Consider the following 27,916-nt stretch of genomic DNA (forward strand, 5'->3'; position numbering starts at 1 on the left):
AGGGCGAGGAAGTGTCAATAGTTGAAAATAGTCATTCTGAGCTCAAAGGAAGAAAAAAAAAGCTATTTTTTTTTAACTGTACTTCTGTACAGTTGTTTAAAGAACTTATATGTAATGAGGACTGAGTAAACACTAACTTCAAATTAAGTTAATTTGAACAGCTACTTGTTATAGAATTTGATTTAAAACCAGATGTACTTAATTCCAAATCTAACAGCAGAAGCCAAAAAAGATTAGAACTACTAATTAGTAAAATTAAGGCGAAAGAACAGGTGTTATTTAGTTATTTACAAAGAAAACATTTTCCTCTGCACACCTACTAATAACTTCAGTAAGTTCTAGAAGATGTACTACAGTATCTCTGAGAACACTAATCATAAATACTTTTATAACAAAGCTAACAATCCCAAGAAATGATGCACAGGAACAGAAGAACCTCCCTCCTCCTGGTATAGAAGTTCTTGGACAGCCATACAACCTAGTTACAGGACACCCCTCCAGACAACTTCTATTTTTAAATCTCAAGAAAATGAAGAAAACCTTTGCACTTCAAAAGAATATAAAGCCTCTTATTTTTTGGCTCTTCATAAACAAATAAATTAAAGCAATTGAGCCAACTGTTTTGTCTACAGTAAAGACACTGCTCTATTTGAACAGCAGCTGCATTACAGATGCTACCACCTTATTCAGATTGAAAAAGTACTTTGAAGCAGATGAACACAGACATAGAAAAAAATATTTCAGTTAAAGGCTAATACTGTGATTTTGGTCAATTTAGAAGACACTCCAATTCTTGGATGTCATCATTTCTTAAAAAGTTATTAATACACCTTTCCAAATGAACAGAGATCTAGTAACTTGTGAACTGCTGAGGCTAGAACTTCTAAGCTTTCCTTTTGTTAAACAGAGCTTCACAAGCAATACTGCTCTTTGTATTTTATTTATATGGTTATATATATATATATATACACACATATATACATACGTATTGTCTATATACGTATATATATTTGTATATATACATACATGATCTGTAATGAGATCTCTCTATCTCTATATATCTTTTCCTAGAAAAGCCTAATGCATTTTCTATTTTACATTTTCAAATGTTTTAGTAACATTTTTTTCCTTCAGGATGTGATGTAATTAAAAAAACATGGCTAGTTGAGTCACAAAAGTCAGTCTTGCCTACACTGTAAAAACCACTGTATTGGGGGACCCACACAAGTTTTCCAGCTTCGGTTAAAAAAAATATTGGAAATAAGTTGTTATTTAATTCTCTCTCATAATATTTTCTACTACATTGTGGAGTCCTGAGCTGTTAGAGAACTTGAGCACAACCTTAACAACCAATACTTTAAAAAAAAAAAAAAAACAACAACTAAAATTTCATCTCATACTTCACATTTTATCACAAAAAATCTGCAGCATACTTCTTTTGGCAGAAGAAATGCCTTAGTGTTAGACTGAATGGAAATTGCAAATTTGCCTCCTGTCTAATTTTGGTGAGAAAACATTGGAACATAAATTTGGGAGTAACAATACAGAAGCAATAGTTGAACAGCACCTTCAAAGCTACTGCTCATTATCTACAGAGGTGAAGAGTATCCATGAAGCAGTATTGAAATGCAGGCTTTTGGGGGAGCAAAAAGACCAAAAACTATGTGATATAAGCCCTAGCCCCTACAAATATTTGAATAATTATTCAGCAATGCCTTTGTTAGAGAACCAGTTCGATTCTCATGGCTATTCTTGCTTTACCAGGAGCAAGAAATAAGACAACTTTGTATAATTTTGACACCAGAAGATTTTGTCTACCTGTCTCAGATTTAGAAGTGATAAAGTAACTTGTATCTTTTCCTCCACTAACAATTCACTGGTGGTAACTTTCTCGTTTCCTCTGGAGATATTTCTTAAGACCTCTGAGCTGAAAGTTAACCAGCGTATGAGAAGGAGCCAGGTGATTCAAGTCAGAGACGCCATCTTCATCACTCTCTGTAGCTGCACCAAGGAGACAGAACTATCCTCACACAGTTTGAGGTTCAGAGACCTTAATGGTGAGCATAATACATGCAGATTTAAATTGAAAACAGACCGCAAACCCTTCTGAAAGGAAGCACTTGGCAAAAGTGCTGCAAGGTTAGAGTCTTGGACTTCCTCAAATTCTCACCCCATCATTTTTTTTTTTCCCTTTTTTCCAGTGGGTGGGTGGGAGGGGGTGTGTATCTGTGTGTGTGGTTTTTTCTCTCTCTTCTGTAAAGAGGGGGAAGATTTAATTCCAAATGAGAAACAATATCCTTCAGTACTACTTAGATGGTTTGGCTGTGCGAATGTTCAAGTCAGAATTTCAAGCTAGAAAAAAGCACATAACTGCCATAACCTTAAACTCCTTTGTACTTGGACTACTTTGTGTAAAAAAAGATACTGCATTTTTAAGGTTGCACACACATGATTTTCATCTTTGAATTCCAGAAGCTTTAACTGATGATGCCACTGTGACATAGGTATGAACGGATCTGCAACTTAGATTATCTCAGATTCACTTCTGGAGAAAAATGAAGGTGCTACAGCACCACAACACACCTGAAATCATTATTTTTATACAAAGAGATAAAGGTATCAAACTCTTCAAAATGAATTTTAAGCACATGGAAATGAAACACCTTACTCTGTTCTTAAGTATAACAACAGACTGTGACAAAATATCAGCACGAGACCAGATAAATAAATGAGCTTAATGAAAGAAAACACAAGCAGAAGACATAAACAACAAATTTAAAAAATTAAAAAGCATGTAACTAGAGACAAAGTCAGATTGTTGATTTGCTAAAGATAAGACTATCAGGATTTTCTTGCATTAGCTAATCTTTATTCCTGAACTGGACAGCGAGTTTGTAATGGGGAGGCTCAGGCAACTGCATCATCACCCTGCCCCCCAGCCTACATTCACTCACACTTAAGGGCTCTTAGATACATCTGTCAAAGGAAATCAGTGGAAGAATGTACCCATAATTTCCAAAACCCATGAAACTCTCTTGGGACATACTGAAAAAGAGAGATGTCTGGATAAACTGATGAGATTTTAGTTGAAAATTGGCACCACGTATGTGTGATACTTTTTCCATCTCTGTACGTAACTATGATAGAATATTATGAGCACGGCAGGCTCCCGCTGTGATAAATTTATGATCTAACAACAACAACAACTGCAGGATAAATGGAAAATAGAAGTAAGAGGATTTCTTCACAGAATCCCTTCCACCCTTCCACTGTCACAACAAACTGATATTTTTTTTTTTTTTCTGCATTAGCCAGGAAGGTGGCTGAGTAAAAAGAGGCAGCTGGAAAGTTTTAGGTCCAGGTGGTCACAATGCTTCATGCAGCCCCTCCTGGGCAGTCTTATACAAGGAGAAGAAGGATTCCTAAAGAATCTCCTGGGTCCCTTTGTTTGTAAGGCTGCTGCTCAGCCTTAGCTTCTTTCGAGAAGAATTTGTATAAACACTTTTTTTTCTTGGTTTTATGACTGCCCTCAGCTCCAGCATTCTGCACAGATTTAACTAGGCAGTACTCAATAGCTGTAGTGGATCTCAGAAGATTTGTGGCATGTCCCCGCTCTGAGGGAAGACAATAGACTAGTGAAAGCAGAACCGGTATTCTGGTAAAAAAGATGACTACTCTGCACTGTCTCATAGGTCAAGTGGGGCAAAGAGAAGAAAATATTTTAACATGTTGAAAAAATATTATATTATTGTGTGCATAATGTTCTCATGCTTCATAGCGATCTAATCAAAGGAGTGCATTTATTCACTATAAAAAACAAGCAGGGGTTTATACTGCAGGCTTGGTTAGTGGAGCTTACTCATACCTCTCACATAATCCTGGCACAAAAATTTCTTCTGACTACCATTAGTGTTGTGGTGGGTTTTGCTCTTTTTCATCTTTTTGTTTTGTTTATTTATTTAAAAAACATCCTGAGGAAACCCAACTACTTGATCTGGAGGCTTCCATTAATACCTCCAAAAATGACGTGAACTCAGTGTTTTCATAACACTAGCTACTTTTACACTGAAACCAGTGTGTTTTCATACACATATCTACACAGCAACTCATAAGGCCTGAAGATTCTACCTCAGAAAAAACTCACACCTGTCTGTTCCCAAAGACAAGATACTTCGTGACAGGGTTATCTCAGTTTCCTATGTTCTCAAGCAGTAGCCATGATGTGTGAGAACTTCAGAATGCCAATCTATTTTCACATATCACAGCCAAGAACCTTTTAAATGACAAATAGATTAAATGTTTTAAATACTCAGGTGACCAATTCCCTTAGCCTCTCTTTTTTTCTTAATTGAACACAGACAGAATAACAGGAAAGAAGCAAGAGGAAATTACTTATTTCCTAACACAGGTGTCTCAGTTATTTTTACCAGTCCACCTGATTTAGTCCTTACTACTAGAAATGCTTGTTCAGCCAAAAGGATAGCTGACATAGTATAAAAACCAACCACATAAGTAAAATTGTTATTAGAACTACTGTTGAATGATGTTATATATATCTATATAGAAATACAGATATAGATATTTACATATAGATAGATATAAAAATAACGTATGGGCAAGCTCTGTCTTATCTTCACTTAGTTATAAACTTAAACAAAAAGAAGTCTTGCAAAGATGAAACTTAGCTATTACAAGTTGAAACTTATTAGAAGTTGAAACTTGGCTATTATACAGCCCTTACTTTCCACAGAAAGATGGAACCGGACTGACAGATCATAGGACCTCCCCTACTGCCTCTTCCCAGCACAGGATGAAGCAACAGCATTACCCAAAAAGTCTGTCCAGCCTACCTTTAAAAACCTTCTATTACACAGACTCCACAGATTTCCAAGGGAACATATTCCAGTGCTTCACACTGTCTTACTACAATGATATTCCTAATACCTAATTCACATTTCCCCTGTTGCAATTCACATGCATTATTCCCTGTCCCATCTATGGCAAAGTCTGAGAAAACCTTATTCCACTGTGAATCAATCTCTAACATACTTCAGGACTGCTTCTCTGAGCTCCCCTCAGTCTTGTTTTCTCCAGGTGAAAACCATCCCAATTTTTATTTTATTTTTTTTAAGTCTAATAGGCTATCTTTTGCAGACTTGCATTCTTGCTTGTTTTGCTTTTTATTCCCCTCATTTTATTCTTGCCTTTCCTCAAATCAGCTATCCAAAACTAGGCATTATTGCAGCTGACATCTGATCGTTGCTGGTGAGAGAAGCAGATTAATACATCTACACAAAAATGCTCCTATTGATATGACTTATTGATACTACATCCTCATACCCAACCTGCAAGCTAGTTAAAGGTGCACAACCATCCCAAATTCCTTTCTGATGGGTTGCAATGTATGTCATACTCACGAAGTGAATGTGAAATGTTCCCTGCAAGGCCTTAGCGGGGCTCACCTAAGCCCTTGTTAGCCTCTAAGCATGAGAGAAAACCCCTCTGCATTCAAACCTTGCCCATCTGAAAAACAGGCAGAGTAAGAGCCTTATTCTATTTCACAGTCACAAGCACAAGCCAAAGTCTGGAAAATACAAAGATTCAAAAAGGCAAGGCACAGCTTCTGAGTTACTTCATTTTCAATTTGCAGCATCTAACTCTAAGCATGGCAGTACATCCTCAATCTCATCAGCAGCTTTGTTGCATCACATTCACACACCTCAAGCCTGATTCTCTTTTCACAAGCATTGGGAGTAATTAAACATGGCAATGAAATGAAAAATATGGTGACCAGCTTTATTTCATCTAAGTGCGAGTGCCTTCTCTGATGCCTTCCCACAGTCCTGCATAAGGTGACTTGCTCAAATGTTTTGAGCAAGTAAGGAGCATCTCTTGCTGTCTTTTATTTATAGCAACACATTATTGTCATGCATACAAGATACACATTGATGTAATTCATTCCAGCATTCTTTCTACTTCGTTTTTTCTGCAACTTCCTCCTTTTGTTGCATTTGCATGACCTTATTACAAGTATTTCAGTAGTTAATAGAGCTTCAGTTTTGATATTTTGCCACTTTTTGAAAACTCAGTTCTATTGCCTTTTTGTAAACCAATATGACTATTCAAAGAGCAAAACACCATCCAGCTATCTGTTACGGTGGTAACTGAACAATGGTCTCCACAGCTGCTTTTTGTTGCCATTCTTGCCATAATTGCTATTGCACACTTCTATATATAGCTATTTCTGTCTCTAGCCATGTCACTAAATCCTCACATCAACATTTCCTTATTGCTCCTTATTTACATGCCCCTTTCACAGTCTTTTCCCTCCAATATGAAATGAGCTCTTAAACTTATTGCTTCATTTGCACTCGCGTTTGCATTTGCATTTCTAACTATTTTCCTCATCTATGCTCCATAGACCAAGAACACTGAACTCTGTTAGAAATTTTTCACCCATTCTAGGAGAGGCAAGTAGCCCATTTTTCAGTTCTCTTAATTTCAGTTTAAAATAGGGTTATAGATACACAGCATATTGTTTAAAATAATTTGCTACAGAGAAGCCTGCCTTATTCAGGTAGCCTTCCTTCATCAGCTTCGGCAAATTTTGATCAACTATGCTTACAATATAAAAGCACCGTGTTTTAAGTAGATGGCTATTACTTTAAATATCAAAGGAGAACATGCAGACACAAGTGCTGAGATAGTTTCAAAGCGCACTCATAGTTGTATTTTCATGCCCCCACCCAGGAGCCCTTCATTGCCAAATTCTCTTAGGGACACATTCTTTATAGAGCAGGTCAAAGCAATTCAGGTTATTTAGAATCGTTTTTGCTCTGTACAAGGGCATAACTTGTGCATAATTGCCCAGGGAGGTGGTGGAGTCACCAACCCTGGAGGTGTTCAAGGAACGTTTGGACGTTGTGTTGAGGGACGTGGTTTAATGAGAAACTATTGGTGATGGGTGGGTGGTTGGACTGGGTGATCCTGTGGGTCTTTTCCAACCTTAGTGATTCTATGATAACATGAATTATGCATACACTGGAAATCTGATTTCTGTCAGCATGTATAACGGATCACTTCTTTTTTTCTTTCTTGCCTGTTTCACCACTTCCAAGATTCAATATGTACCATCCTAGGCCAGAAAACAACCTAGCCTGGATTACAGCCATTTCCCACATTTAAAATTATGCAAAAAAAAAAAAAAAAAAAAAAAAACCAAAAAAACCCACACTAATCATTAGTTGGTAGTGAAAAAAATATACCTATGATTTCCCTTTACGTAGTTTAAGATGTTTCAGAAAAATGCAACTGTGAATAAATGAATAATAAAAAAAAAACTGCAATGAGATCTGAGATGATTGACAGAATGGCTTCAAATCTGTTTGATTAAATTTATTGGTTTATTTGTTTTAAAGGCATTATATGCTAACTAGATCCACAAAGAGATATGGTGCTAAAAACTTAAATTTTAGTTCCTCTAATCAGTCGTAGGTCCTTTGTAGAAGCAGTAAGATAAATCAATCCCATGGAATAAACTACCTAAAAAAGCACGCTGCACAGGAATATGCCCAATCAATGGAACAGAACAAAAGACTGTTCCGTTCGAATTCTTCTAGGCCTTACATTTTCTTTGAGGAAGCAGGGGACTCTTCACTACAGCTCTAGTTCCTGGCCCCACCATGACTATGCTATGGCACTCCTTAGGAAGCTTGACTCAATTCAATAGTTTTAACACAGCCTAATAGACTGCCCATCTAAACCCAGAAAGGCAGACAAATGCTTCACCTGCATAAGTAGGTGGGAACTGGGTCATCTTGTTGCCAATCCCTCACCTTTTTCAGAGTGAAGTGCTTTTGAAACAGAACTTCAAGCTCTTCAAGAGCCCCATGCTTGAAATTTCACAACCACACTTCATGTTTGGGACTGAGACTTCTCCAGCATTAAGCAACCCAGCATGAGATTCATGTATGCAAGCCCTGCTTATCTCCTATTCAGAGTAACTCTATGCTTAAGTGTATCTGAGCTGAAAGGGTTTTCCAAGATAGGGGAACAAAAGCCTTAAAGTCATTTTAAGGAGAAGATCATCATCTTTATATATAGGACAGAAAGCTGTTCTACACACAGCTTGTTTCTGCAGTAATGAAGCAGAAAGGACTTCACTGCCCACCTCTAACAATCTTCCATAGACAGAGGCTGCTGCAGGTACTAGTGTAGATACTAAACTCAGCCACACAAACTTACACACATTATGGTTCAGATGGGCACAGATGAGCACACATTGTTAGCGTCATTGACACACAAGTATTAGCAAATAAATGTAACAACTACTGTCCACTCTATCAATAGGATTATTTCAAGAAGGTCTGAATTACACATTTATTCACCGGCAATGAGACTCCTTCCCACCCAATCTAATTCAACACAAATTACCCATTTTGCTTAAGGCCATTATCTAGGCTCTTTCCACAACCGAGACGTCAGACTTTACCGCGCCCTAAGAGAGAATTACAAGTATTCAGGTGAAAAGCACCAAATTCTTGAGATAGACAATATTTCCACCACCCAGGATACATAACTCTCTTATACAAGAAACCAAGCGTTAAGTGTAACACTGTAAAATTGTTTACCATTTCCAGGAAGAATAGGGAAAAACATTACACGTTACCTTACTAAGTATACCCATTTAACATCCTATTTCCTGAAAGGAAGCAATGGAAAAGTGCTAAGGAAGTCAACAAACTGTAAACAGTGATAAAGTACGTGATGTCATAGAATTAATGAATACAATCCTCTCTACATGCTGAATAACCGCTAAAAATCATCTCTCTCAGCGCTGCATGAAGCAAAGACCTTTTTTTCCTTTCAATTTTCAGAAGGGTGGGATGGGAATGTCCACAGTATTTCTGTGGACGTCACTGATTCAGAAATCTCGCTGGATACGAGAGAACCTGCTTGCAGTACATTTTGGCTATGTTTGTTCATTTCTTCTGGCGTGGGCAAGGACCCTGACATCAGAGAAGAGCACTTTCATATGTCCTATGAGTAAAACCAGACATAGCTACTTGCAATACTCAGAACTAATTCCTGGTATCCAAAATTGTATCACAACTCTTGTATTAGCCTACCTAAGGGACACTTAACATTTAACTGAGTGGGTTCAGTCTGTCTATATTATCCAGCTGAATTACAATTTCTAAACACATCTCAGAGGTTTTCCCCTACAGAAAATTCTGGAAAGTCTCTTCCCTCTTTCTTCTTGAGAAATCTTTGGATTTGGAGCCAATTCTCTTTCATCACAACAGTTGAGATGCATTTGTCTCAATCCCTGTTTTCCCCTAGCGAGAACACATTTTGAACCGATTTTAATGATGTTTGCCAGATCACCAATCTGTTTTTCCAACATTTTTCCCCACGCTGCTGCTTATCAGTCTTGGCCTCCATATTTTAAGGCACAGATGGATGATCATCCGTTTATGGGTGAACGTAACATTTAGATTAATTCCCTTGCCTGTCATGTAGACATTCAATTATTGGTGAGCTCAGAACAATGTCTTTTTTTTTTTTCCCCAGTCCAAGTAGAAAGTTACAGTACTTTTGGGGGGCTTTTTTCTTTTTTTTCTTTTAGTGGCTCCCTCATTTGTAAACACCGTATGGACACACACAGTTCTGAAGACAGCTTAGAAAGGGTATTGCTTGCTTGCTCTATTATGTTTAAAGAAGTAGTTTGCATTTATATAAAGTTATCTCCAAGGATTTCAAAGAACCCTGAAGTCTTTAATAGCTTACATAGTTTATTTAACAATTATTGAAATTATTGTTGTCACTCTACTTTGTAAAGCAATAACAAAGTAAATCTGCTGCTAGAGTCTATAGAGGTAACTGCATTAGTGTCAAACCAGTTAAAGCACTTAATTTATACTTGGACTTTAGCCTCTTGTTTCCAGGTCCCACTGGAATCAAATACAAACTGTAAAGGGCCTTTATAAATTGCCATACTTTCAAATAGCAGTATTGTTAATGCTCTTATATGAGAAAGAGGAAAAGGATGCTTTACTAAAATTGTTTGGCTTCTGTCACAAAAAATAAAAAAGAACACTTTTGTTTGACCCTGACTGCACCAAAATTTTTTCTTAAACACTTCAGAATGTCCCTGAACAATTTCCCCCACCTCCTGAAGGAAAACAGATACTCTGCACACACGAAAATGTTGTGCATAAGAAAAAAAAAAGTCCTTGACAGTCAAACAGCACCCCGTTCCCTTGTCTATCATACCATATCCTTACTTGTATTTGATTAGGTAAATCACAGGAACAAGACTGGAACATCAGTTCCCACAAGTGACCAAGGTGAATTTGATGCCTCATTACCTTCTAATAGGGTGCGCTGAGATCCTTCAGTTACTGAGATCTCTCCTCTGCCTGTTAGTCTTCCAGCTCTTTGCTCTCTTCTTACACATCTCATACCTTGTTTAACCAGAGCACAGCCAGAACATTCCTCCTTCACCACTGAATTTCTCAAAACTTCTCTTTAGAAAAAGTTACCAGAGTCCACCCCTAACACGAGTATAGAAACTTCAAGGAACATATTGCAATGCTCTAGTTAAAATAAGCCATTGAGAGAATTATTTTGTAGTTTATGCAGAGCTGTTTCACAAATACCAAGAAAAAGTGAAATATGATCCACTGAAGACCTGATGCAGCTTTCCCTCTAAAGTCAACATAGTAGAATCACAGTACAATGTCATATCACACAGGTGCATTTAGATGGAACACATTGCATCTCTGAACCCGTGTTTTCAATATTAAAACATTTATGTATTTTAACAGCAGTTTACCCATACTTACTGGAGTTGAGATGGTATTATTATGATGTAAGTGTTGCATGGTAAAGTCTGAGTAGTACAGTTCCACAAAAATAGCCTGAACTGGAATCTCCATGCAACACGTTTTTGCCAAAATTAGCCTATGAACTCATCACAAACTAGCATGGCTGAATTCTGTATAAGCTTAAAAAGAGCTTTGCTAAGTAATCATTGTTCTATGCTTGCAAATGCTATTGTTACACAGAAATTCTAAGAGAGCAATCTCCACTTAACAGTTCTAAAACGTGAAGCACTTTCTTCCACATTAATCGTATTTCATCTGCATAAAGATATTAAACATGACATAAAACCTGAGGCAATACAGTACACCAGTTGTTAAGAACAGTTATAACAAAAAACTTTGATGTTATTATTATTTTTTTTTTTTACATAACTTTGACATGCTTGTTTCTGCTTCATCTTCAGAGAAAGAGCTCAGTGTTGCCCACAGAACCATGGACAGACAAAGTTCTGCTATCCATACTCGCAGCCTTATCCAACTTGAAGACAGAACACACGCACCATTAAGTCAAAGCAGAATGCTGCAATCCGTTATTCACTTACCATTATGTAACCCATGCTACATAAATTCCAGACATATTTTTATTTCCTATCTAAAGTTACTCTTTATTCTTTCTTGCACAGACAAGTCTCCTTGATGTATTTTATAAGGAATTTCAACGAAGACAAAAAAAACTCATCTAAATGAAAGGAAAAAAGTCTCCCATACTATTTAATTGTATGAACTTCACATCCAATTGCAAAATTCACAGGCATTTCCTATCATCTTCCTGATGAAACAGGACAGATTAGACCCATTTTCCTTCTTAAATATGTATTTACCTTTGGAACAACCTTCTCATATAAATGCATTTTATTTACTTCATAGAATTCAGTTCCAGCTACAAGATATTCTTTATACTTCCTCATGAATTTTGTTTTTGTTTTAAGTGTAATTTCCAATTGCCTCAGGTGCTAATTAACATTTTTAACAACACACCTGTAAGGTCAGGAACTGGTGGCATCATCATTTCACACTTAGGAATAGTAGCCTGGTGGGGGGCTGTGTGAATGTGCTCATATATGCAGGCAACATTAACTCCAGCAACACTGGGCAAACAATTTCAGAAACAGAAATTCTGCTTTTTTTTCAGCTGGAATTACAAAATGCACACCACCACTAAAAATTAGTCCTCAGCTGTCTCAAGATGGAAAAGGAGACACATAGAACTGGGAAGGCCAAAACATTACATAGCATCCTATCGTGACACAGAGCTGCACTGTACCGCTCCTTGATCTTCCATGCTCCTCCTAACCTGTCCTTGGAGACGCAGCCATAATTCTGAGGGGTGGCAGACAGTGGCTTCACAGTTGTATCAGAAAGCTCTTCCAACATCTTTTGCCGAGTTCCATTACAACCCCATGCATGAGAGACTGTATTTATGGGCCTGATATCTGACTTCTAAACTTAAACTCTGATTTAATGAATTTTCATGCTCTGTTGATATGACACACAACTTTACAGGAGAATTCAGTTTAAATGGCAAGAAAGATCATCTTCCTGTCTTATTAAGTTATATGTATACACTGAACATTCTGAAAGCCATCAGAGAAATGAAATTGCCAAAATACACCATAGTAAGCATACCAGACGGAACTTTAAATTAATTTGGATTAAAAGCAAATATTTAAATGTGACTAATCTTTCACATTTTCTCTGTAGCATCTCCAAATAGTGATCTGGCAACACTATTACCGGCCATTCAAACACAACTGCATGTCTGTGAATCACAGGATGCCTTCTAGGCATCATGTTTGACAGCTATGCTCCCAAAGCAGCACTAGCTCACAGTTTATTCCCTTCCACCAGGAGGTACCTCTATCTAAAAGGATCTGAGGACTGACACTTTTTCCAGTTTTAACTCTACTCACTTCATGTCACAGGGTTGAATCCACCCACAAAGGTCCTGAAAAATTGACATCAATTGTAGCTACAGGGCTGGAAATAAAAGTTTATTTCAAGGATGACACTTTGAACAGATGTCATAATGGGCCACACAATTAATACTACAAAATAAAATGTTTAGAAATGCTTGGAAAAAAATAACACAATGACTTGTATTGCACTCTATATAATTGATAAATATGAACTCACAGGTGTCACCAAATATTATCTATTTCCTCTCTTTTCTCAAAAAAAAAAAAAACCCCCCAAAAAAAACCCAAAAAAACCAACCCACCAACACTATTTAATGATAAGAAAATAAAACTCTTGAATTGTTCAATGCTAACTTCCTGGTTTTTGCTTCTTACTTTTCCCTTTTCCTTTTCAAGTATCTCCACAATGCCATTATTTTTCCCTTAGCTCAATGAAATAAGAGGCTCTCCTATGAAACAGGATTTTATATCTAACAGCTGTGACTAAACCCCGTGGATCATCAGCCATTCTATCATCAATTTCTTCATTGTAACCTGACAATGAGCTTCAATCCTGCGCACCATAATTCACAGCAGCTCACTTCTCAGTGCAAGACCGGACTAGGGACCGCCTATTGGTGGATAGCACAGAACACCTGAAGTGAAATTTCACATCCAAAGCTCATTTTACTGTAATAAATTCAAACACACCTAATATTACAATATCAACAGTTGAAGCTTACCAGTAAATTTTATGGAAGCAACCATCTTCTATTATTGGAGTCTGTTCCAAGTACCTCTAGAAACCAGAACCCACCAAAAACACAGAGCTGTCCATACTCTAGACCTCCTGTTCAGACTAGGGATATAAAATCTTAAATTCTAATAACACACAGCTCAAACTGCGCTCTAAACTGCTCTGTCAGAAGTTGCAGCCACTGACTCCCATGTCACAAATGCAGAAGTGAGAAGAAAAATTAGTACTGTCAACTTTTTAAGACATCTGAAAAGTCCATTATCAGAAATTTCACCTCCACACAAACAGCCTCGGACTTAATCCTGAATTTTACCCCTAAAGCAACACTTCGTTCATGGTTGATATTGTTCGGTCAGAAAAATCTGTTTAATTATCTGTCCCTTGGGTATTTAAGTGTCATGCTTTGCAAACAGCATACTTCACTGCCCTGAAAAGGTTAATCTAAGGGCCTAGGGCTGCCCACTGTTCTCCCTACTAGGGCCAAGATTCTTGTTATCTATCATTGTGTTTAAATGTATAAATGGGCAGAACATAAAGATATGCAATACAGAAATGCAAAGATATTCATACAAGGGAAGTGTTTACAGATTTAGAAGAAAAGCCTCTTCCCTACATCCTCAGAGCATATTTTTCTGTGCTGTAGCAGAGTCAGGAGACTGTGAATACCTTAGCTCTCCACATTAATCTGTTCATTATTTAACTGCAGGAGCTTTTCTCCAAATCAAACCAGCAGACACTGGTTGGTAATACCTAACCTACAATTCATCAAGCTCTTCATCCTTCAAGCCAAAACTTGTCCTCAGATTTCCCCCACTATGGACCATGAGCCAAGGCCACAAGCTGGGCATCTACGCAATCCTTTTTTTTTTTTTTTTTAAATATGAAGCAGAGGCAGTAATACAGCCTTCATACTGTGTAGAAGTTCATAAACACATCATAAATTAAATAGAGAGAAAAACAATCACCAATCAGGGTCCTGGACTCCAATTTTCCAAGAAGGGTATCCATCATATTGAGGGGAGCTGTCATCCTAAGCTGACTACACTCTCAACTATGCCTACTTCAACAAATGTTCACAAAGCACCTTTAATCTGACGGAAAAGCTATCATCTAGAAATAGCGTTATGATCGTCCAACAGTGAATTAGGTTCAATTTTTTTTTTTTCATCCAGGAAATCTGTTTTATCTCTCAGCAGAATGCAGAGTATTGAAGCATTTGCTAATCTGAGAATTATCTTGTATAATTAACTTACTTTTTAATTTTTTTTTTTATCTTTAAGTGTTACTGCAATTCAGATGAACAGATAAATTTTCAAGACCTTAAATAAAAGAGGCTTATAGTATGCTTTTTGCAATCGTACTTACATTGAAAAGATGACGCAAGTTGATCTTGGCCGAGTCTCAGTGGTAATGAGCCCTCAGTGGATTGCTCTCCTGAAATCACTTTTTTTACTGGATAATACTTGGGTTTGATCACATATTCCTGTGTTTGGCCATGATGAAGATTCATCATCAGTGTCTGAGATGAAAGTGGTATCATCCTGTTTTTGGAAAAAAAAACAGAAAGGACATGGTGATGTAAGTACTAATAAATTAGACTTTAAACCAACTGGTAAAAAAAATTAAGACAAAGTCATCTGTACTCCAAGCTCTCAAAAGACAATTCAGGAAACTTACTACCTTCAAAAATTAAGAACCCAATTTTCCATGCATTTAGCATTTTAATTGTCTTGTCAGCTCAACAAACACTTAAGCATATCAAGACTACAAGGCTTACGTCACATCTTTTTTGATAAAGAAGTATCTTGAAAATGGGAAGAAATCTCAGAAAACAGGGAGAAATACCCTACTCAAAACCGTGAGTTGGAGCTCAATTTTGTTGGCACACATAGCTTTCCAGACTGGTCAGAGAAACAGAGCACTGCAATTAAACATCTCTGTTTTGTGCAACTGTCATTGCATACCAGGAGTGGAAAGTAAAACCTACACCCAGATGAATTTCCCTCTGTTCCCTGAAACTTAGATCCCTTCACAACCATATCCTTCTAGCTGTAAGATCACTGCTTCTCTTGCCCTTCCCTTTCCTTTCTGATGAGTTGTTTTTCCCATCTCATCAGAAGGTTTCTGCTTCCCAGCTCACATCACTTTCCCATCTACTTTCTCTTTGTCTGCACCAGTGAACATCTCTGACAGATGTCCCATAACCACACAGCTTCCCTTCAGAGCTAAACTATTTCCTCTTCTTGTCAAACAAGATTATTCCTTCAAGCTCACTGATTCTCTCACTGACAATCACAGTTCCTTACTTGCGTTATTAGATTCTTCTCTAAAACCTCACTGCACAAGACTGTGCCAATTTTTAGTAGGAATTCCCCTCTCCTATTCCCAGAAACCACGGTTATTTACCTGTATATCACTTGCAGCAGGAACTGTTCCTTTGCTAACACAGAAACTGGCCTTCCCACACTCCACAGTACCACCCAACAATAAACAAAGAAGGGAGCAAATCACATAGCTGCTAGCCACATGCAATGAAACCGCAAGCTATTTCAGGGCACTGGGCTGCAGGGTTTCACTGTCCAGCAAGTAGTAATAGGAAGCCTTCATTAATAAATCCAGCAATAGCAATTCTTCAAGAAGTTGTAGATAGTGTAGATCATACTGCAGAGATGTGTGTTTCGCAAGAGAATAGTGTCAACTACTAAACTTAGTAACAGTGGCTATTAAGATTACACTACCAAATGAAGGCATAAAGAGCAGGATGCTGTGAGCATTTCTTCTAAACTGAGCGATTGCTTGCTCAGTAAAGTGTAAATACGGGAAAATTATGGGATTTATAACAGCCATCCCTCAAAGAATCACAACAGCTCTGTAGGGTAAAGAGCTGCCCTCAGAGGAAGAAATGGGCAGCGCTTCCCCACAGCAATAAGACTGAGGAAGGTTCAGCTGAGCAACAAGATGGATGACTCCAGAACTGTCTGCCTAGAAATGGAGTCTGATTCCTTAGTTAAGTTTTTTGAGGATGCTTAGTAACTGCTGTAGCCAGTGGATTTGTAGTTAGAACAGACAACAGGGTTTTGTCCTACACAGACTGTTATTAACTTGGATCAGTTTTAGAAAAGTGTATTTGAATTACTAAGAGAAAATCAGTACAGACAAACAACAGAAACTTGAACTCTTTGTACTATTTCTAGAGTCAAACCTTTCAAATAAAGTGCTTATCCAGTACATTCAGGAGAAGTCCTTCTCCAAGATTAAGAGAAAATACTACACTTTCGTCGTCGTCTTTAAGCTTCCCACATACCAGATCAAAGAGAGGCATCGGTGATGGTGGAGGCCAGGTTCCAACTTGACAAAGTATCAGCAAGAATGTCTCAACCTGAGAGAAAGCTGCGCTGTTTACATGATAACTGATTTCCTAGACAAGTCACTACAATCCTTCCTGCACAGACTTGTTTCTCTACAGATTGCAGGCCAGCGTATCCATCCAATCCTGCACCTGGACAGAAGAGGGTGAGTTTTCCCCACAGGATATGTAAGCAGGCCATGATCACAGAAGTCAACATTGCACAGAAGCACACAGTGCAGCAACCTTTTAGAGGTTGCTTATATTTGCTTTTTAAGTTTAATGTTGTTACTTTCTTGACTGTACACAGACAGATACTGCCAGTTAAATGCCTGTTTTGTGTTACGGCTGTAACACGTTGCAAAGAGTTACTTCTTATTACATACCCAGCCACCCAACAGACCAAGCCCATAAGCCCACAATGGAGTCCATCATTACACTTGAAATAAAATCCAAAACCTAACCAAATCCCTCATACCATACCAAAGACAGGCATGCTATACACTAGAGGCTGAAATTCACTGTCAGAATCTAAAAAAGTTGTCTCCTACTTCTCAGGTATTGTAATTTTCTTCCTTGATTTCGTTCATACTTAATTTGTCAACTAATTTTAAGGCAGTATCAGAGTACACTTTGTTCTACAAGAGAGTTGTTCTCTTAGAAGGATAGAGAAGTTCCCTACTCCAGAAACTTTCCTTCTTTAAAGGAAGTATCTTCACTGCATATCTATGTTGGTACTCTTAGTTTCATTAGGGACTAAATCATCTACTCTTGTATTAAAGCAAAACCTTACAATAAGTTTGCAGCATTAAAACTGAAAAGCAGAAAATGAAACCAAGTATGCAATGAAGAGTGGTCTAGACTCTCACACATTTTCTCTCAGATTTGATCATCTTCACATGTAACTACCAGAGATCTTGATTTTGGGTATGCATAAAAGTACTCCCCATGTTTAAGAACAGCTCAGCATCGGACATTCATTGCTAGCATGGATGTGTACCAACTAGCAGTATGTATTTGCCAGTCATCTGATTAGTTGACCAGTCTTGCTTGAGTCTAATTCCTGATAGGGTCAAATATCAAAGCATTTATGAGAACCCTCTGTTGTGACTGCTCTTTTGATGTTCAAATTCTTCTCAACATGATCTGGCTCTTAAAGATGTTAGCTTATAATCAAAAGGGACACTGTGAAGCTAATTGTGATGACTGGTACAAGAATCACCCCAGGACCTATCACGCTTTTGGAAAAGATGTTAGCAGCTCTACTACAACCCTATGAAAATCATTTGGTGCTACAACTGTTAGTTCCAACTTGCCAAATTACTCTCCTCCCAGCCTGCAAGCACAAACATTTCTTCCCTTTCCTGAAAGGTTGAGCTCTGGAGCTCTGCCTGAGCCCCTGTTGCTGCTCCTGTCATATTGTGGGAACCCCTGTGCTTTACCCACACTTACATCAGCTGTACCAGGGACCCTGGGTTCAAAGCAAAAGACAAGCCTGCTTGTGGAGTAGCAATGGTAGGCACTGACTGTGTCACTGTTTGAATATCCAAATTAAAGAACAAGCAGCATGATAAAATTTTCTTTATAACTACTCAGGATTCAAAGCCACTAGAAATATGTGGTGCTCTGTTGCTACCACAGACAAGGGATATTCAAAGTAGGTCTCAGACACTCTAAGCTAGGCTTTTAGGACTTAAAGAAATGAAAGGCATACTTAGCTCACAGCCACTACACTTAATGAGTGAAATAGCTCTCATCTATAAGTAACAATCATCACCACAACCAAAACCATTTTTTTGCTTTCCAGCTTTGCCATGCTGCTTACTGCACATTTGAACATTACACAACCAAGATGAGTCCTTGGACATTGTTGCAATACAAAATACTGAAGTATTATTACTGCTCCCCCTAACACAGGTTAAAGAGGTGCAATTTATAGTTTTAATCTTTAAATTTTGCATGAAACAGCCAAGACTAAATAAGATTGTTGCATTACGTAGGCTTATGTCACTAATTTGTTTCGTAGTTCGCAACTAAATGGTCAAAACTGACATTAACTTCAATGAGCTTGATAAAAAATTTCCATAGCTGAAGTATCCAGAAGACAGATGTCACACACATTTTGATGTCAAACAAATGTCGAACCATGTTTTCAACAAACAAAATTACAGACACCAGCTAAAAAGGTTATAAGAGCACTGCAGAGGAAGAACAAACATTTCCAGCTAACCATCATGCAAAAAAAAAAACCAAAAAAAAACCCAACTCTCTTGCTTGATAATAGCAGACCAGGAATGCTATGTATCAGACTAACTCTGGCAAGCAGAAATGAAACCAGCAATGTTTGGAATGGAAAGTACTGTCTAGACTAAATAAGACAAGCCTATCTCAGGCTGCTTTCTTCATTTTATTTACTGTGAGTCTGATGCTCCCTGCTTGGCTCCCAGCTAGCAATAACTGAAAAAAAAAAATAACAAAAAACATCTGAATTGTTAACAATCTTAACCTAGAAATCAATTCCTTCTTCTCTACCTCACCTCAAACTCAGAACTAACAGCCAAATGGAGAAGAAAACCCAGAAGTTTCTAAAATTCTGATATGATATAAAGAAAACATGCAGGACAGTTTTAAAGGCATGAGAATAGAACTAAAACCCCGCTGTCCCATAAATTGCTAGCATTCAGCTGCTAGTTCAGCCTGACCTTTGCCAGCTGTGTCTTCCTTTGGTTGCCAGGTCTGTTGTTGCTTTTTTGATTTATATATTTTTAAGATATAAGAAAAAAAATTTAACTTCCCAGCCGATGAAGAACATATGGGATTTCTTCAAAGCCCTTAACATTATCATACCCAGCATTAATCAAGCATGGCCTATCTCATAGCGTACTTCCAGCCACAAAAGATGAAAGAGGAAGCATTCAAACTTTTCTTTCTTCTCACCATCACAAAAATTCCGCACTAAGTTTATTTTACATACAAATAATAATAATAATAATGCATAATGAAAACTTTGCCCCTGACACGCGTGGTAACACTGCAAACCTGATACTGAGGAATGCCTGCCCAAGAATAACCAGGGTTACATTTGTATCTTTACCATAAACTTACCTCATCCTTATGCCATTGAAATGAAGTTTTCCTGAGGCTAAAATCTGCAGATATCAGTGTTTGGATATGAATAAATTATTTCAAACAACACCTTCAGGTAATTCAGTTTTTGTTTGCTTGCTTTATTATTTATTTTTACTAATGTACCAGGGCACAGGTGTTATTTACATGCAGGATCTTACCTGATCACAATCAAACTTCCAAAACTGATTTGTTTTGGAAGGGAAGTAGTACTGTAACTCTTACTGCAGATTAATAAATATATTTCATCTAGTGCAAGATTTAATAAAAGAGTCACATACATTGTAAAACCAGCCCTAACTAGAAAGCTTTGCTCAACTTAAATACAATTTCAGTGGTTAAACTCTTGTTGAAGACACTTGCAGTAATTATCTTACTCTTAAATGTCTGCTAATAAAATTAGCCTTGTATTTGTAGATTCACTTGTATTGCTCACAGTTTAGACAGAATCCTTTTACTAGCATAAACTGGTGTAATAGTTGAACTACAGCTCTATGAACTAACAGTGTTTCCAAACTAAGCTATGAAACCATGATTCCATTGATTCACTACCTCTTCTGCACACAATACGATAAAATGAAATATGCAGATTACAAACGTTCCTCCGGGTTTCTAAAGGGAAGTATTATACTGAGTTTTCTAGGCTCACGAGCAAAGATTTAATTCCTACATCTCAAAAATCACAAAATGGTCTTGAAGAAACCTGGCAGTTGAATATGCAGATACAAAGGACAATAAACAAATGCATGTGTGCTTTCACACAATCCAATGGAAGCTACAGCTCTTGCAGACAGTTTATGCAAAAGCAGATAAGGGTATCTCAAAATTAAAGCATTCAAATATATAATTTGTAGAACACTCCTGGAAAGGTACTGGATTATACAAATTATAATTATATAATTGAGAAGAAGGAAAGCTCTCCTACTAGGCCTTTTCATCAGAATAAGATGAACACAAAAAGTTGGTCCGCTTCCCTCCCAAAGTGTCATCAAAATACAATTCATGCAAACCTACAAAACCTTCCTAGAGTATCAACTACACTTAAAGTAGACCAACACGTAAAGTAGCAGTATTTATAAAGGTTAGGAAAATTCAACATGATACAAAGATAAACAAGAAGCCGACGTGAGTGTATAGTCCCACACTAACAGAAATTTACAAACATTCCTCTTCACGCACTAAAAAGAACAGCCATAAGACACAAATAATTCATTACCTTATGTATATATTCACCAACATTTAGCCAGTGAAACTCTTATGATTCCAGATGAATTCAACATCTAGATGATTTAATATGGGTTGTCAGCCATATGTATAAATATATGTCCATCCTGCCAGCCATCTCTTATCCTCCCAGATTTCCAAAAGACATTTTTTCGTCTTCTTGAATTTTGCTGGTATCAAACTCCTTAATAATTTCAGATTCTAGAAGACTTTCTACCAAATTTGACACATTTTTGCATTAAAAAGTTGACCTTCAAGGCATTTTATGTTGCATCAGTGACACAAAATGAAATACAGTAGTCAGTAGCAAAAACTTACACTTAACAAGATCACCGAAAGCTGAAAGCTGAACACACAGTCTTCAGTAAGATGAAAACATATATTTTCCTTGACCAAGATTTCCCTTGCTAATGCAAAATTGCTTTTGTTTTCGTAGTACTAGTACCATGTTACCAAATGTTATGCTGACATTATAGGTAACAAAAAGCTCTGATGAAGATGCATTAACTAGCGATAATTTCTGTCTTATCCACCTATGAGACAGACTTTGGTATTAGAAAGGTATGTTGAAATGACAATTAAAAACAGAAATATATACTCCCACAGTGGATATCGTACAATAAAGGCAAATGAGCACAGCTGCTGCAAAGGAAAAACCATGCATCACTAATCTACTCAAATTCTTGAGCATATTAAACAAAAGAGCAGACAGTTGGCTGATATAATTTACTTGAAATTCAAAGAGACTTTGAAGACTTATCTTACAAGAGCCCACTAAGAAAGCCTAAATTACAAAAGTGCTGCAAGCTTAAAGCATGGAAAGAGATAGAACAGATGCACATGTTTTTCTTGGATACGTGTTAATTATGGTACACCCTTTTGAAGTCTCCTAACCCATACATGGTCTCTTAATGTCCCACTCTAGTTAAATAAGTGGTTCAGAAGTGTATTAAATTTTGATACACTGTTTCAGAAAACCCTCAAATCTAATTTAGTCTTATGCACAGTATATATTTAAGCAAGTTAAATTTATTTTGAAAATAAACTTATGGTCCTGTCTGAATTAAGCATAAGTCTGTCATTTAGGAGTGTAACAACTCAAAAGAATGTATGCCAGTAAAGACAAATCTTGGACAATCTTTGAGATTCTGATGGTTAAAGTTATGGCTATGAAAAAACTAATGCAGTGAGCAAGTAACTACACCATCGAGGCTTTGTGTAGATACAGATGTGCTAGCAGAAAGATTTTTTCACAGCCTACGTCAAGAAAACTGTTTCAAAAGGATGATCTTATTGGTGTAATAACAGCTTCTCAGAAGGGGTCAAAAAAGCAATCACTTGTAGGTTTATAATTTAGACTTGTGTACAAATAGGAAAAGGCATAAAAAACAAGAAAATTAGTAGTAGTTAGATAGGAAGAGAGAAGAACTCAGAGTCTGAGTGCTGGAACTGTAGATGAAGTTGTTTCTGATGTGCGTTCTTGATTTCTTTTGTTCGACAGTGCACAATCTGAACTTAAGCGTTACCGAGCTCTAGGCCAACTGCAGCCAACCAGGCAAGAGCATCGCCAAAGCAAAAGTTCCTAGTGTACAAAACTAGACTAAAAGATAAAACTCAAAGTACTTCTGTATACAAAGAGCAAGGAATGACTTCAATGCACTAATACCAATAAAGCTAAAACAGAGCCATGATGCACCCAGGAAGAGGGAAGCTGTTCAGTTACAGAGCAAAATTCTTTAGATAAAGTATGACAAAGATATAAAATAAACCCTTAATTCAAAATAAATTTAAGACACAAAAGGAAATATATTTTTCACATACTGCACAACGAGTTGTATAAAGAACTATCACAAAATATTAGTCGTGATTGCTTCTGAGGATGTAACAAATGTAAATGAAAGATGAACATCCCTAGAATTCTATTATGAGAAAGCTGCAGGAAAAAAAAAAACCACAAATTCCTAAGGGTACAAGTTTCTCAAATAATAAATATTACAAGCAAGCCTTAATTTTCTCATTGTAAGGATGTGCCAACAAATGTGCAAATCAGAGCATTTTACCCCTCCATAATTCACCCTGATTTCCTATGTAACTACTAGCAGATGTAGTGTAACACTGACTTTGTCCAAGCGTTATATACCAAAAGTGCAATGTGCTCATTGCATGAGAATAAACTATGCCTTCATATGATTGAACAGTGAGATGTTATTCTGTGACAATCATCTGAACTACATTTACTAAAGGATTTCTAAATTGACAAGAAAAAAAAAGTAACAGTAAAAAAGCATAGTACTTGATAGCAAGCAAGCATAGAAAATTCAAGACTGAGTCCAGACTCCAGCTTTAGTACATGTATTTCTCAGTAGAAACTCTTTGGCGTATTTTATCAGCAGTAAGCAGCTCTGACAGACTACACTGGCTAGAGGATACAATCGCTGCCATTCGCCAGGGACTGCTCTTACTAAATTACACCACAGAATTTAGCAATCCTAAAGATGGAGAGTCAGGGCAAGGGGGTGGGAAGAGCAGAACCAAAATTTTTATCCAAGTTCTCCTCCACGGTGGCCACATAATGTCAAGTGATGCAAGAGAAGCATGCTGCCGGCCACATCTGCTAAAGCTGGAAGCAATGCAAGGAAAAAAGGAAAAAAGTACATGTTATGCTGTATCTCTAATGGTGGAAAGATAACTGATGAAAAGTTCTGGAGGTAGAAGTAATGCTTGTATTAGGCCAAGAACACTTAAAACATCTAAACTTTCAAAATATATAACTACTCTCTTAGCTGAACTAGATAAACAACTCAGCTGGTCTATTTCTTCATACCACAAAATTGAGTAACAAAGATTATCCTTTGTTTAAACTCATCACAAAAATGGAATGTTTCTATTTGCAGTAAAAAGTAGGAAAAGGGAAACAACAGCAAGCAGTCGTAGTTACCAGAAAGGCTAACTTTGGGGATCAGGAGCTCCCAAAGTTTTGTGACATATCTGTAAATAGTTTGAGCATCAAATCACACAAATACATTTTCTAAGCAAGCCAGGTAGTAAATTCATGCACAGTCAGAGGACAACAATTACAAAAATTATTAGTTAATTTTAGTTAAGTCTTGACTTCAGCCACAAAATTCTCTGTTCATTAACAGTGCATGCATGTAATGCAATGTAATTGTGTTTTCATTATCATCTGTTTTCAGATGAGTAATCTTGGTGAGATTGTGTTTAAGCCTACAAGGTATTACATCATCAATAAGAGGCAGTTTTAATTCTGCTCATTTAATCCTGTTTCTATATCAGTGATCTTGTGAGTACAACATCCCTGATACAGAAAGGTCACTTTGGAAGAGCTGAAGAACCAACTAAAGCACAGCTAACTGACTGAAGCTACAAGAAGTAATGAAGATTTATTCACTGTCATGTCCTGGGAAATTCTTCTGCAGAAAGAATATTGACAAAGAACTCGGGTGAAAATTCAACTATAAGTGTGCCTTATCTATACTTCTAACTATAGATACCACAATCAGTAATCAAAATTCACTAGAACACTATTATCAGCTTGTTTAATAATGGAGACTAAATATAGTCAATTTTACCTATGTAAATAATTGCTTGAACACTGAACAGGGGCAGCACTTAAAGAATATCTGTATTAGGTTAGCATCCCAGAAGCAGGAAAGGCACAATATACCTTTTAACTTCAGACGTTAAAGGAAGAAAAAGTGCAGTACATCAACATTAACTCAGCATATATATAGGACACTACAAGACTTCATACAGCGAGTAAACTGAAAAACCATACACAAAGAATCTAGACTTAAATGTGGATCATCTTTTTCTCATTTATTTGCTTGACTTTACAATACTAAAAAAAAATTGTTTGCTTGGAAACTGGGCACTAAAATCTTTCAGAAAGCAAATGCAAATAATATAGAGATGATAATATTTCTGATGCAGGTTCATGATTTTTGGCAAAAAATCACAGGGTTAAAGGTGACAGTACATTTCAACTGAACTATGACTCAATAGTCAATTGCTAATGAGTCCAATTAATGCTGTGATGACCAATATATTCACACACCGTTATTTTTAAAACAGACGGAAGTTTATCTAGTGCACTGATGCTAGTGATGAAAGCTAAACTGTCTCAAATCTCAATTTTAATAGCATTCTTACTACACTAAGTACTATTTACTCAAGAGATGGAGAAGCTAGAATAGAAAGGTCAGAATAGGCATATGTTTTTTACCCTTCTCATTTACGTATCCACCAAACAATGATCTACATCACAACCCAGAGAGATACTGCAAAGTATTTAATAGTGAAAGGTTTTTAAGATTGTGCAGTGGTCTACACATGTAGCAAGAAATAATGAAATCATTAAATTGCTCTTAATATGATTTGTTGCCCAGTTGCTCCCATGAAGTCTTGATTCCAGTAATGTCAACAGCAGAACTCTCATTTACTTCATTGCTGGCAGTGATTTCATCCAGGGCTTTGTTAATTGCTAAATGCAGCTTTAAATCTTTGGATTTAAAACCTGCAGATGCTACATGGAGCTGCCTTTAAGCAGTGTTAAAACACAATGTAAAGAATTCTCTTCGTTCCTCATTCTAGTTCCCTAAACCCACATTTGCCACCCTGGAATGCAGTGAAATACAAACAAACTTAAAGAACACTGTATCCTCGACTTCAGCCCGTGATCAACACAGGGATAAAGGATAAGAAACAAAATTCCTTTTTTTTTTTTTTTTTTTTTAAATAAGAAGTTTAACTATAGCTCAGTTCAGCTTGCAAGAAGGCAGCTATGAAGAATTTCTGACATACATCTGAACTAACAGCGTCTGGAAGAACTTGATCTCCTATTCCAAACCACTTTGCCTACTTTAAAAAAAAATAAAAAAAAATACTGTGACCAAAAGCCCAGACTGCATTCCAGAGGTCTAGGAATAGCTTGTTTTCTTATTTGCAGTAGGTAAATTTGAAGTCTGTGAGGCATTCCTCTGGTTTTTAAGGATGTCTCCGATTTCTCCTCAAAAATTCACTTTGCTTCTTTTTCTCTGCATTTCAAATTTTGCTTCCCCTACATGCCTTCTTTCTGATCCTGCCCCAGTCCTTAACTCTGGCTCACAGGCCTTACTGCTGCATGTACTTTAAGATACTGAAGTTCGTGACTTGCAGATACGTATAATACATTGCCATAAGTCAAACCACATTTCACAGTACCTTTTTTTCCCCCTCTGTTGCATAAGGGATTTCTTTAAGGCATAAGATGAATACTGTCACTCTAGCAAGTCTGAACTACAAAAAGGACAGGTTATAAGGTGTTTGAAATTACAACCCTAGGGCTCAATTTAGCAGTTTCTCTTCACACTCTTTTAATTCACGTGCTTTGGTACTGAAGTGTCTGCGGCATCTGTTCTTTTTCTTTTTCCTTGTTAATGACTTCAAAGAAATACATGCTTGAACTCCTAAACACATTAAACTAATTTGGATCATCTTAAAACACGCAGTGACTGCTCAGCAAGCTAGAAAACATAGACTGTGCATCTGGAAATAGCCTACTGCTTAGTGAACTACATGAACAATCAAATGAAAAATGAATACGTCAAATAAATAATGCCACTGACACACAAACATATGAGTTTATTAAAAGTTGCTGCAGCACCACTGCCAGTCAGAAGCACGAAACTAGATTTTAAGAAACACCTGAAAGTTTAGGGTGGGGGGGGTGTTGGGTTTTGTTCTTCTGTAGTTTTTTGTTTGTCTTTTTTTTTTTAAAAGGTGTTTATGGCATACTAATTATGCTCTCGTATTTCCCAGAGAAGAAAAGATACCTGTGAAAAGCAAATATTTACAGAAATTATTAGGAAACAATTCAGGTGTGTAACTCAAATCTACAACCGTATTGGTTTAAAAATATCATTCTAGCTAGCATCTGAAATCCAGGTTTGTTAGCTTGATGACTTACTGTCAAAAACTATGCAAATATTGCAAATAATCTCTTCTGTATTGGCCAATATGTGCTGAACCACAGAGAGACTGAACGACCTTACACACACACTAGAACATATGGCGTATGTTTAATATACACATACGTATGGCAAACAATCTAATGAGATAATTTGTCATGGTAGAAATAACAGCAAAATAAACCAGTACCACCACAAGATCACTCTGATAAAAGCCTATGTGTTGAGAACCATGAATCACAACTCATTCTGTGGTATCAGCTGGCTTGCAAATTACACATCTTCAGCAGCCCTGCGGAACGTGGTCCACAGAACTTTTGGAAACTAGCACTTGTGACAGATAGGCCTTTTTGAGGCTTATGTTGAGCATCACATCCAAAAAGCCTGTAAGAACTCCACAGTCCTTGGTTTGACATGAAACAATTTACTTCTCATCTTAAAACAACAAAAATTTCAAAAAAGTTGTGGACAACTGCAAATCCAATGCCACTGTTTGCTTCCAGGTCTCCTTGCCACCCTGAATGATGATACAGAGCGTGTACTTCCTACTTCCACACTGAAACATTCTTGAAGATGGTATTTCTTGACACCTTTACAGCCCTTTGGCAGTTCTCACTCCTCAGACATGCTGACTCCAGCAACAAATGCTGTAGTTTCCTACCCCTCCACATAACCAACAATAAAAAGGAATAGCTGTATGGAACCCCTGAGCTTAA

At 37.1% G+C, this 27,916-nt stretch overlaps 1 protein-coding gene across 7 annotated transcripts in view; it reads right to left on the reverse strand.

Annotated features, from left to right (window-relative positions):
• LTBP1 (latent transforming growth factor beta binding protein 1) overlaps positions 1 to 27,916 on the reverse strand; it is a 182,480-nt gene that overhangs the window by 120,905 nt on the left and 33,659 nt on the right. For all 7 annotated transcript variants that reach the window (NM_001398250.1, XM_015283725.4, XM_015283724.4 and 4 more), the window contains exon 4: positions 14,904 to 15,079. In NM_001398250.1, the coding sequence (NP_001385179.1) occupies positions 14,904 to 15,079 (176 nt within the window). The remainder of the gene's footprint in view (positions 1 to 14,903; positions 15,080 to 27,916) is intronic.

The sequence above is a fragment of the Gallus gallus genome, chromosome 3 (genome assembly GCF_016699485.2).
Source record: "Gallus gallus isolate bGalGal1 chromosome 3, bGalGal1.mat.broiler.GRCg7b, whole genome shotgun sequence".
Lineage (NCBI taxonomy): Eukaryota > Metazoa > Chordata > Aves > Galliformes > Phasianidae > Gallus > Gallus gallus.